Raw genomic sequence first — 13044 nt, 5'->3', positions numbered from 1 at the left:
AGATCCCCCCCCCCCCCGTTTTTCTCTTAGATTTTCCTTTCCCGGACCCGACAGGTCACTCGGTCCCGAGAAAAACCGATAAACTCGTGGACTATCGAAAACGAAGAGGCGACGACAACTCCAATTGACTGTTTCGTTCCCTGTTCGGATATTTCTTCGGGGTTGCACGGCGAGGAACACAGCAGGGGAGTGGATCTCGTCCATTACTTTCCCATCGTTACATCCTCCTACACTCCTTGATAAAATGATAGCACATGTGTCCTATCCTTAATTCTTCGAAGATTACATTGAATTTCTGAGTGAAACACGTAGTATATACTTTAGCCGCGACAGATCAGCTAATAACAGACACGAATCGCGTCTTTATTCGCACTTATTCTGGTTTCCCCACATCTCGAGGAACTTTGGAGACATGGCCCGCGACGGGGCCAATACGCGTGTTGTTTTTTAGTGTGCTTTCCCGAAAAGCTGTTACAGCGCAGTACAGTGGTTTCTCTATACAGGGTGAGTCACCTAACGTTTGCACCTCAAATATCTTTGTTGTTTCCAAAGATACGTAAAATATGGTAAGGACAAAGTTGAATTGTATTTACAATGGGGCTGACACGATGCCATAAAAAATTTTGTTTTTATGTCATTTTTTTAGAGATATCACGGTCACCTTGACTTTTTTAAATGGAACCACCCTTTTTTAAACACCTACAATGATAGTTCCTTTCATTAGGAATGTAGTGACTATATTATTCCAAGGTTATTCAAGGTCAAGGACAGAAAAAACGTATGAAACTAAAATATGGAGGCAGAATACCTGTATTTTATAAATGTATAATTGGGCCATGATTAGTGAATGTTGCTTCGTCCGTAAACAAGACATTAGAAAAAAATGAATGATTTTGAAGCAATCCCCATTGACAAAAGTTAATTCTATTTTGAAAATCATTCCCGTGCAATTCTTGATGGAGCGATATGTGGAACGGATGAAATTTATGTCGGGCCAGAATTCGTATTACGCTAAATTTTTCTCGTACTCACGTGAGGATCGACAGCTATAGCTGCTAAAATATTAATTTCATTGTCTTCATTAGTCGTGGGATTCTTCCGTTCGTGCTGTCTTGCATGTACACTTCCAGTACTTCGAAACAACCTGTACGTATTAATGAAAGTCTGTCTAGAAGGAGTGTTTCGCTCGGAGTACCTTTCTTCATAAAGTAATCGGGCCTGCACTGCATTTTGTCTACATTCATACATTGTCTACTACATTGTCTACATTCACATACACAGTGTGATCATATCACACTTTTCAGTCATTGAATAAGTCGGAATCGCATTTGGAAACATAGTGATAGTAAATAAGAATCCTGAATAACAATAACATTGAAGGACCTTAGTATGTTTACTTTAACTACGACCATAGTATGTTTACTATTTCCTACAAGACTCAACCGTGATAAACGTATTCTGCTTTCATATTCTAAATCTTATACGTTTTCTCTGTCTGCGACCTTGAATGACCTTGGAATAATTATTGTCACTGAATTCCTAATGAAAGGGACTATTATTGTAAGTGTTTAAAAAAGGGTGGTTCCATTTAAAAAAGTGAAGGTCACCTTGATATCTCTAAAAAAATGACATAAAAACAAAATTTTTTCGTGTCAGCCCCATTGTACAATTCAACTTTGTCCTTACCATATTTTACGTATCTTTAGAAACAACAAAGATATTTGAGGTGCTAACGTTAGGTGACTCACCCTGTATATTAGTGATGGGCGTGATACCAATATTTCGCATAGGTTTCAAGCAATTCGATTCCCAAGTACTTATTTTAAATGTTTGAAAATGTTTGAAAAAATTTAAATGTTTGGTATTGACATCTGATATGAGTAGTGCCAAAATGGGCATTGGGTGGTATTGGTATCACGCCAACAATAAATGTATCGATGCTACTTGAATTAGAGTCGAGCATACGTAAGTATCGAAACAATAATGAATACTGTAGGTATCGAAAAGTATCGATTTCCAAATGATTCCTTCAAATATCTCGATGCTTTAAAGATTGTGAGTTCGGACCTGACATGAGAAAAAAGAACTAGATAAAACAAAAATGAACGAAATAGACATAATAAAGGATTTATTTTTTACATATTTAGAAACAATATTTTATTTACTATATTGTCTTTTAATCGATTTCTTTTTTTACAAATTATTTCGCCAGTCTTTGAAAATACTCTTTCAGGAGGAACAGACCTTGCCATTACACAAAGATATTCCTTTGCAAGTTTTGATAATATTGGATATTTTAATGTATTATCTTTCCAAAACATCCATGGATTTTCATGTCTGGATAAATATGGTTCTTTCATATAATTATTTAATTCTCCAGATACACCACTTTTACATGCGATTGTATTTTTTTGAAGTACTTGTATATCAAATATTGACCAAAATGAGGGGCCTTCTCCCGTTACTGTTTCTTGGAATTCCTTTCGATGTGCTGTAGAGATGGAGTCGCTATATTAATTAATTCATTACATGTTTGTGTAGCGAATGTTTCATTTTGGAAAGATAATTCTCGAAATCGCGGATCTATAAATGCTGAAATTGAGTATTTTTTATTAATGTCATAGTTATGAAGGTACTTATCCAGTTGCAATCTTAATTCCGTACAAAGTGTTCCTGCAATACCCCCTTCGTCTTGATAAGTATCGATGAAAATATATAATTGTTTTTTAATTAATACAAGTTTGGAAATACTAACATATTTTTCAGAACTTAGTTCTTCAGTTATAAGAAAAAATGGCTTCAATAACTGCACAATATTTGGCAAAGTATCCCACTCTCTATCCGTTAGCTTTTCAAAATTAATTTTTAATGATGACAGAGCTATTACAATTGATGATTTTAATTTAAGTAATCTGTCAAACATTTCGTATGTTGCATTCGATCTTGTCGGTACTTCTGATTTTAATTTGTATTGCAGTAGACTTAACATAATTTGTACTTCATTTAATTTATCTGTTGCTACACAATATGATTTAAAAAACGCAACTAATCGACGACACTTTTCTCGTAGGATTTGAATTTCAGTAATATTATCCAATCAATGTTTAATAATCAGGTTTAATGTGTGTGCAAAACAAAATATATGATCACTAGGAACGCAAAGTTGTTTCATAGCAGTTCTCGTATTTGCAGCATTATCGGTTACTACTGCAGTTACTTTATTCTGTATATCCCACTTAATCATTATTTCATCTAAACGATTTGCAATTGTAGAAGCTGTATGATTTCCTGTAAATTTCTTGGTTTCTATAACATATGTCTTCAATTCGAAGTTGTGATTTACAAAATGACAGGTATCTGTGAGAAAACTGTCAGTACTGATACTGGTTCATATATCTGTCGTAAGGCAAACTTTATCAACACTTTGAAGTTCTTCTCGTACTCGCACTTTTTCTTTAACATATCTTTCATGCAGTAACGTCTTTAAGGTTTTTCTAGTAGGTAATATATATTTAGGATCGAGAAAGTTTAATAAATTTTTAAATCCTATGTCTTCGACGATTGAAAACGGTTGTAGATCTACAGTTATTAAATTTAAAATTAGTTCATCAATCTTTTTCTTTCCAACATCATTTTCTGAAAAATGAACAAATAATGACTGCCGTATCTCTATTGTGATATTATCGGTATTTAGACGATAAGAAAGAGTTCAAATTATTACCTGTGTAAGGAGTATATTCTTCTGTAGTATCTTGTGCAACGAATTCTTTAGATATACCATGAGTGTTTGCGTGTTTAATCATATTGGTTGTACATTTGCTAAATTTCAATCGTTTCGCACACACATTACACTCCACTTCATAATCTTCATCGTTATGTTTGAAGTAATTCCAAACCCATGATCTTTTACGAGACTTAGTCTCTTAGACTTAGAAATTATACGTGAATTAGTCGAATTCTCACAGAATACTACGGTATCGCAACTGATGGTTGCTGGAAGATTGAATGTATTGTAAGAGAGAAATGTCTTGGGAGGATTAACGAACCTCACACAAGCATACCTCACGCCTCTCCTACAATATTTAGTAAATATATACATTTGATGGCATGTTTGAAACTGTGACTGTGTCATAACTGTGTTGTAGAGAATCACTGTTATATACAGAATTGTGAATGTATCGATACCAATTCCATCAAAGACGTACTTATAAACGATCGAGACTTTCTGAGCAACTATCATTAGGGATCGATACTTTTTGATACCCAGAGAATCGTATATGCTTGTGATACCATGATTCTTTGCCACAAAGAATCGATACCTCTTGAATATGCTCAAGACCCATCACTACTATATATGTCGTCAAGGCCTGAATGATAAACGTCTCAGAATTATCCCCACTACCGCTGGGTATACCCCGTGAGGGACCGCGAAGCACGAGAGGCTTCGGACGCCGAGGAGTGTAAATATAACACGGCTCGGGTATGTTTCTTGGACGATACATAACGCTGGCAAGACCCGTATTGTTGACATATATCGAGAATTCACTGTATACGTTACCGTACATTTGTGTTTGGGTGAGCAGTTCCTCTGTAGAAGTACAGTCGAACCTCGTGAGAGGAATACAGTTACCCTCTCTTTGTCACTACCGAATTATGCACGTGACATTGTGACACATGCACGACAGAGACGATACGCGTCACGTGAACGAGCCGTTGCGCTAGCATGGGGCAATAGCGTCGTAGAAGGGAAAGGGCAGAGTGGGGGTCGAGTCGTGATTGGCGACTCTGCTTGTGACAGGGAAAGCGCGATCTTTCACCACAGTCGAAACCACGGTCGATTTCCTCGAAAAATGGGACAAAAATGAAAAAAAAACTTCTTTAAGAAATCAACATTTCTTGGTAATTTGATTTATTAATGTCTAATACGTAAAACTGATAAGTTTCTTTTGCTTATTCTTATTTATTATTGAAATAATTGGTATAGTAAAAAAGTACTCAAATTTTCAAGATTATTACTTTCGCTGCTGATTTCGCGCCATCGCGTGATCTGGCGTCAACGCTAAAGAGCCAATCACGCGCCACCGCGTGGTATGGAATGATGTCTGAGTAGCCAGTCACGCGTTCGCGCGGGAAGAGCGACAGTAACTATCAACACTTCCTCACGTGACCGGCAGTCAACCTGTCACTTTTTTCCTCCACTAAACTGAACAAGTTCAACATTTTTTGAAATACTGAAAATATGGGAATTTTTTTAATGTTGGACCATACGACTTGGATTTTTTTTTTTTTGAGAAGTTAGAACAATTAGTTTACTACATGACGTGAAAATGAAATTTTGATGTGGATCTATATTGAAAATTTAAAAAATACATTTTGTATATCTGTGTCAATTATACATATTCGGAAAATTTCATAAAAATCGCTTGATGCGGAAAAAAACTACAGGCATTGAAAGATGCAAGAATCCTTACATTTATTACAGTCATAGGCTGAAAATCGTGAAAAACTACAATTTTTACCACCTTTAAATGTTTGCAGCTTATCGCACCGTTGACCAATTTTGATGAAATTTTCAGGATATGTATCATTGACACAGATCTACAAGACATATTGTTTAAATTTTCAATATATGCCCCCAAAAAAAAGTTGTAAACAACAACATCTAGTATTTTCTCTGTAATTTCCACCAATTATTATGAACTAGACAAGAACGTAAAAGGTATGTTTAATATTATTATTTAAGCGATACTCCCAATAAATTGAGTTGTTGGACGGTGCGGACGGTTTTATCACAATTGAGACAAACATGCCCATTCCTGCCATATGTACACCATAATAACGGGTCAGACCCGTGATGAAAATTTCGGATAGAATCTAATAAATACGTACGATATTAACTCCCTTGAATCCCAAATAAAATTGTATTTTGTTGTTTCCTTCTGTAAGAAATTATGAACGCTAAAGAAGTTCTAATCACTGCAACCAAGGATCAAAAATAATAGTTATTAGTGTCCAAAAAATTGAATCCTCCTCGATATTTGTTATCGATGAAGAAAAACTGTTTCGATTGCTCAAAGCAGTTATCGATAAGAGAAGTTCATTTCGATCGCTCACACTTGTTCATAGTAATTATTTATGAGAAAATTCATTTCAGTTGCTTATTTAATTACTGAGTTGTCTACTCTTTTTCAGATGGAGCAAGCCCTTGAAATTCATTGAAAAGGTTTCGTACAACAAGACGAATCAACAGACCATAAGAACAACACAAAATCTTAAAATATAGACTCCCGTATTTATCAAAACTAGCGTGCACAATTCACGCTGTGCCCACAACTCAGGTTAGCGTTGAACGAACCTTTCCTGCTCTAAAATTATCGTTAGATGATTTATGGTGTAATTTGTCAGGAGAAAATTTGGAAAAACTCATGTTTGTCACAGTACATTTTGATTGCAGCAATTAATTTTACAAATAAAAAATTTATCAAATAATTGATTGTCTACTATTTGGAAGTTGTACTATTTATGAGCGGTCGAAATGAGAGTCTCTCATTGATAACTGTTATGAACGATTGAAATGAATTTATCTCATTAATATCGAAATAAATTTCTCTCATCGACAACTAATATTATGAGCGACCGAAGTAAACTTCTCCCATCCTTAACTGTTATTAGCGATCGAAACAAATTTCTCTCATTGATAACTGTTATAAGTGATCGAAATGAATTTCTCTCAACGATAACATTTACCAACAAGAGAAAAAATGTTCGGTTACTTATGATCCTTATTTGTAACCAATACGATTTTAGTCGATGAAATACTTGTTATTCCATTACTTTTTTTCTTTTTTAACTGTAAACGAAATCGTAGTTCATGGTCGTTCAAGGTAGCACACATGTACTATAATCTTGTCGAAGAGTGTACCGGTCTCCCGGCAAATCTTCCTGAAGTCGACTCATTTTGTGGGAGTGGTGTCGCATCGAAATTAAATTAACCGCGGAGGGAGCGGAAGCGATGGGACGCGGTGATGTTTGTAGGGGCAGGAAATTCGTATCGACAGCTTTCTTTCGCGATGGGATACTTCTACAAGGTGGAAAATTACTTTGGGACATTACTCTCGGGTCATTTCGCCGATCGCGACACGACGGGTTCCCGTCCGTATCGAGACGAAATTTTCGTCACGTAAGCCCCGTTACGGCTCTTTCCCTTTATCCCCGTCGGCCGCAAAATCACTTTAAGATTTGTCAGCGAAAAGACACGCGCATAAGGGATTTCCCCTCGGACTGGATACGTCTTCATGAATCTCAAAAGAATCCGCCATAAAGAGGAAAGCTGATCTCGTATCTACCGCGAACTCGTAAAAAAGTTCGGCAACGATATTTACGGATGCGAGCCGGCTTCTCGAATCAGCATTAATACTTCGCGGCAGGCAAAGTTAGGCGGTTTTCGGGCGGGGGGATTGTAAGCTGACGAACCAACCAAAACTCTCCCCTTCTCTTTGTCTCTCCCTATCACTCCACATCTCTCCCTTTCGCTTTGTCAAATTACCGGGTAATTCGCGCGGGTGCATCGATCGAAAAGTGCAGAACTTTTCCCGAGTTCGATTAAACTTTGTTTCCTGTCCTGTCCTGTCTGTTTAACGAAATATTAAATTATGAAGTTCGGCCGTGCCCTTCTGTCTTGATTTATATGGTCCGTACTTTAGATGAAGTTCGGACGATGGAGAACTTGGGCAAATTAATATGGAGACCTAACGGGGCCGGCATGGTTTGACATCCATATACGTACGCAAGAGTCAAAATCTATACAAACTGCCGCTTCAATATTGCAATGAGCAGTTTAGAAGTGGTCTCAATTGTGTTTCCTAAAAGTCCAATCTACGCCTGTATAGAGCCCAAATTGCGAATTTCTACCTCATCGTGGAGTAATTTGTAATATTCGGCAGAAAATTCGTATTCTGAAGCAAGTATGACGTCACAAGATGGCTGCCGCTGAGAGATTCTCTTAATTTCGAGAGATTTAGTGTTCGTATCGAAAAAAAAGTTCTATACAGATGTAGCAAAGACATGTACAAACACGGTGGTATGCATTTTTAATTGATTACTTACTTACTTAAGACGTAAAATGTATAGAAAAAAAGGCACAGCGTAACATAGCGTGACAGTCAAGGCCAAATGCCTGCCGGCCCCCTTAAAGCTGGTGGAGTGTTGCAACCAAAGCTATTACTGTAATACCGCACTCTTGCTTTGGAAATATCGCAATACAAAAAACGCAATTATCGTGGTATTATTATGGAAATGTAGCCACACTCCTTATCCAATTGTGAAAATCTCATTCGTTTATGAATATATGTTACTATGAGATTGCGGATTTTATGCGCTCATGACGAAACAATAAATGATACACCAAACAGTGAAGAAATTAGAAAAAACAACGGGTACTGGCATGTTACTTTTGATTTAATAAAATTGTTGGGAGATTTGCTTTTCGCAATTGTGGCAGACAATTGGTATTGATTCTGTCATGTTTTAGCTAATTTTTCAGGATTAACAAATACAAATAAAGAACAAATTCACTTCAATCTATTTTCTGAGCAATGTTCTCCTTATTCAGAAACTTCATGAACAAAATACTGGCTAATCACAATTTGTTTTTCGATTCCTCTGGAAAACATACTTTTTGAAGTTGCGTCACTTTTGTAGCGAGGCTGCGATATCGATTTCGGTTCTTGAAACGGTTATGAAGAACATTTATTCCGATTAAACGTTATGGAAAACCGAAATTTCCAACTATCATCTGTTTCGATTACGCTCCCTCTTTCGATTCCCATATCGATTCCATAACCGTTATTTTTTCGGTCCTATGTATGTCGGTTCCGATATGGTTCTGGAACTGATTTTTGTATCGACTATTTCGCGATCCGTACCAGTAATTATTCAAGATCACTGTATAATCATTTCAGAACGAGGAGAAACACTTGCACGTATCGTTGAGTATATTAGAGTAATTAGTGATGAAATAAATGAAAGTACACTAAAATAATAAAGCGTTGAAATAAAACAACTACATATTTTTCTCACAATAATGTTTGTGATGGGAATACAGTAAGTAGAAGTTTTAATTTTTTGTTTTAAATTTATGCTTAACTTTATATTATAGTTTAGGCGTTTATCGTAAATTCTTTGGATAAAATCAGCGACCCGATTGCTGCGCGTTTTGCATCTTAGAAAATCTTCTTAAGCATGAACTCGTTCAGAAGTTTTGAAAATGTACTCGAAAATACTTGATTCTACTTAATACTTTCCTAAGCTTACGAAATTCTACGAGTTCATATACCTACTCCTTGAATATTTCAAATGTCAGCCCCTTTTTCACCAAACTATACCAAGGGATGAAACTTGGAATACTGTCTCATATAATGTTCAAGTACTCCATGTAGTAAATTTTGTAAATTTAATCGTAACAAGGCTAACATTGTATTATAAGATGCGAGTTAGTAATGAAGTAAATGAAACTTGGAACATTGTCTTAATTCTTATACAGTGATTAAGTATTCCTTACAGTAACATTTTGTAAATTGAATTACAACAAAGTTAACATTCTGTTACAAGACGTGAATGTAAAAACGAAGTACAGAATATCTGAATAACTACAGAATATAGAAGATTCCTTCAAGTATGGAAATATTAATCGTTAAATTGTATAATTAAATTAATATTTACTTGTATGTGTAACTGAAATAAATCTTAGGTAAGTTTCCTGACGCTTGATACAGAAAGAAATTTTAGAACAGAAGTTTAAAGGGAACAACCCTTTGGATGGTTGCACTTAGGTCTATTTTGACCTAGAATTATAAATAATCCATCCAAATTTTAATTTTCTAATAGCCAGATCAAACCACTCATTTGTACTGAGTTTAATAAGAAGATCAACGTTGACCTCAAAGAAGTAGGTTCAAAAATATAGTGTCTCACGAACTCTGTCTGTTTGAAATATCTTTGTCATTTTAAACAATATGCGAATTGTTACGAATGAAAATTGTAGGATTTAAAGAAACACAAAATATGGTAATAATAGTTTTTTGACAGGTGAATGCGTACAGAAAGTGGACGGATGAGTTTTTTTCTTTTTAAATGAAATGCTCGATTTTGATAAAATAATAGATTCCAAGTGTAAAAATGATAAGGTTTGTTTATCGTAAAATGTGGTTTCTATCAGCGTTACATACATGTAGCAACCGTAATTTCATATTTCATGTAAAGAAAATGAAATTACTCTTGTGCGTGCCCTTATATAAAATTACAACACACAGTATATTTTAATTCTCTGTGACAATATTTTTTTAATATTACAAACATGAAAACCAACAGAAACGCAAATTCAGAAAGAAAGTCAGACGTAAAAGTCCCCCTGTAAAAGAAACAGAGTTGTAGGTGGAATTTTCCTTAATCCATAAATGAATACACCGCGGAAAATTAAAACGCTGTTTATAATCTCGCGACGCCACCTGTCGTAAACAATACATTGAAATGGAAAAGCCCCGGTGGAAAGTTAATACCTTTAACGTCAAAGGTATCTGCATCAGAGCATACCGGTCCTCAGTGATGTCGAATGTTAGCATTTAATCGTTATCCTGAGGGGTAAACAGCTTTGCTCGACCCTTTGCTCGACAATATCTGTATAATCAGTGAACTGATACCACTGAAATTAATGGAACACAATGGCTGTAATGCAGTGATTAACTTCTCAAAAATTGAAGTATATAAAGCAGTATGAAAGTTACAGGACTTTTGATCAGCATCAAGTTGTTTCGTCTCACTGTGTGACCGCAAGCAGAAGAACAACAGTGTGGCGAATTTTGGTCAAAATTTTTGCGCAAACTTCGCGAAAGTGGAAAAAAATTTCCGGGCCGCAGCCACGCCAGACGTTTTCTCTATTCGTCGTTTATGCAAGTTGACTATACGGTCGACTCTCTCTCCCGAAGTTCGATGGACTCGAATTTTCCTCGGGATCCAACGATCGTAGATAGCGCGCGGGCTCCGGCCAACTATTGAGACTCCTAACTTTGTTCGCGGCGAAACTTGTTCAATATTTCGAGCTTGCTAATGAACGAAGAGTACATTAAACGGACTACGGAGCGACCCGACGGCAGATTTATTGGCCCGTGCAGATTAGTTCGGAGAATCGACGAGTACCGTGTAATAGACGGAGAAGAAAAGAGCCTTTTATTAAATAAACAGACCGCCGACTCCTTCGGAGGCTTGCTCGACGGCGTGTGGATTCCTCTAGGAGAGGATTCAGGCTTCCCAACCAGTTGCGCTGCCGATCAGTCTTCGGTCCCGCATGTCAAACCCAATCGATGGTATCGAGATCGTCCTAGACAGAATTTTCGCGTAACCCGGACGAAGGGTAAATACGAGAGCCAGTCAAATATTAACCGAATTTTGTATTGTACAACAGCATAGTTGTTCTTGTCTAGATAAGGCCAAGTGGACGTTCTAGTAGACATGTCTTACGCTGGATCTGCATCATTTACGATTCTACAGTAAAGTCTTGATCCAAGCCGAACGGAGCTACACGATCTAGTCAGTTCGCCTATCCCCTCCACTGGGGAGCATTAAGGTCGTTGCACACTAGACCGCACCGCCGCCGACGTTTTGACATTCTTCTATGTAATTTAAATGGGAGTGCGCACACATACCGGCAACAGCACAGCACCGGATCGCCTCCGTATCGCCACCGGAAAATGTGCGCACACTAGACCGCACCACCGCCGCCGTTTTGACTTTCTTCATAGGCCTCCTTGGGAGTGCGCACACCTACCGGCAACAGCACAGCATGGGATCGCCTCCGTATCGCCTCGACAGAAGGACATTCTCGGCGAGAATGTCCGAAAAAGTCAAAACTAGGTTTGGTCGATCTAGTGCGCCGCACTATGGTCTGGAAACTCGCTTTTTGTAGCCAAAAGTATTTTAGCGTTATTTCAAGATTATTAAGGTTATTTGTTTCGACATCAACTATAATATTATGAAGTCAGAAATATATAGTAATATTTAAAAAATCGAGGTGATCCCTATTTTTTATAAAAATCTGTGCGGTGAAACAATTCGTCATTATTTATTTAAAAAGCTGTTAACCAGAACTTTTCAGAGTTCCTCCTGGTAATAGATGGGGAATACCTTGTTAAGGAATTTAAACGTTATAACACACAAAATAACAATTTATTACTATGCTAACGAAAAAGAAAGAATATCATCTGACAATCTGTGCGGTGAAACAATTCGTCATTATTTATTTAAAAAGCTGTTAACCAGAACTTTTCAGAGTTCCTCCTGGTAATAGATGGGGAATACCTTGTTAAGGAATTTAAACGTTATAACACACAAAATAACAATTTATTACTATGCTAACGAAAAAGAAAGAATATCATCTGACAATCTGTGCGGTGAAACAATTCGTCATTATTTATTTTAAAAGCTGTTAACTAGAACATTTCAGAGTTCCTCGTGGTCACCGTTTTTTAAATTTCTCGGGTGTAGCATTTGTACATTCGTCGAAGAGGTCGGGGTCTACAAATTACTTTACAGTAAACAGATGTTGTTCGACTGTGCCGACTTCCAGCTCAATAGTAATGATCTGTCATAAACCGCTCCATACAGAGCAGCGCCGGGGGACGGTACCTAAACAAACCGAGTCTATCGTAGGTATGCCTATCCCCATCTCTGCCGCGGCTGTTGGCCCAATTTTTGAGGCCGAAGGCCGTCACGCTACACAATATGTGTGACCGCTGCAGCCAATATTTCGAATTCAGCCGAAAATGCGTGTGAAACGAGGCCTGCCTTTTCCACTCTGAACCAATCGGCCGCGCATTCGTATCTAGATACGTCACCGCAGTCCTGTCGGGGAACCTTCTTCTAAGCTTCGCATCAATACAATGTCACCAGTTCGAACCCATACGAAATGGCGTCTTGTCACCCCCTACAATCGCGTAGTAGTGGGCGGTAACAGTTTAATATCTTAGCCCACTCCTATAACCCACAGCTTAC

General features: G+C 37.2%; 1 protein-coding gene across 1 annotated transcript; it reads right to left on the bottom strand.

Annotated features, from left to right (window-relative positions):
• Positions 1-1949: 1949 nt before the first annotated feature.
• LOC143357355 (E3 SUMO-protein ligase ZBED1-like) lies at positions 1950-5814 on the bottom strand. Its single transcript, XM_076793770.1, has 12 exons — positions 5807-5814; positions 5444-5598; positions 5164-5231; positions 4214-4367; positions 4062-4152; positions 3964-3993; positions 3722-3903; positions 3424-3636; positions 3151-3357; positions 2637-3018; positions 2198-2508; positions 1950-2086 (listed from the first exon to the last, which is right to left on the bottom strand). Exons 1-12 carry the CDS (start codon positions 5812-5814, stop codon positions 1950-1952), a joined length of 1938 nt encoding a protein of 645 aa, XP_076649885.1.
• Positions 5815-13044: the final 7230 nt, after the last annotated feature.

This window comes from Halictus rubicundus, chromosome 9 (assembly GCF_050948215.1).
Source record: "Halictus rubicundus isolate RS-2024b chromosome 9, iyHalRubi1_principal, whole genome shotgun sequence".
Taxonomy (NCBI): Eukaryota; Metazoa; Arthropoda; class Insecta; order Hymenoptera; family Halictidae; genus Halictus; species Halictus rubicundus.
Note: the sequence above shows the minus strand (reverse complement) of the source record. Positions and strands in the feature narration are given on the sequence as shown.

Coding starts and splice junctions, on each gene's coding strand:
- LOC143357355 (XM_076793770.1), bottom strand. Junction 5,232..5,443: donor TCTTGCATCTTTCAATGCCT/GTAGTTTTTTTC, acceptor CCATATTTTCAG/TATTTCAAAAAATGTTGAAC. Junction 4,368..5,163: donor ACAGGTTGACTGCCGGTCAC/GTGAGGAAGTGT, acceptor TTTATCATTCAG/GCCTTGACGACATATATAGT.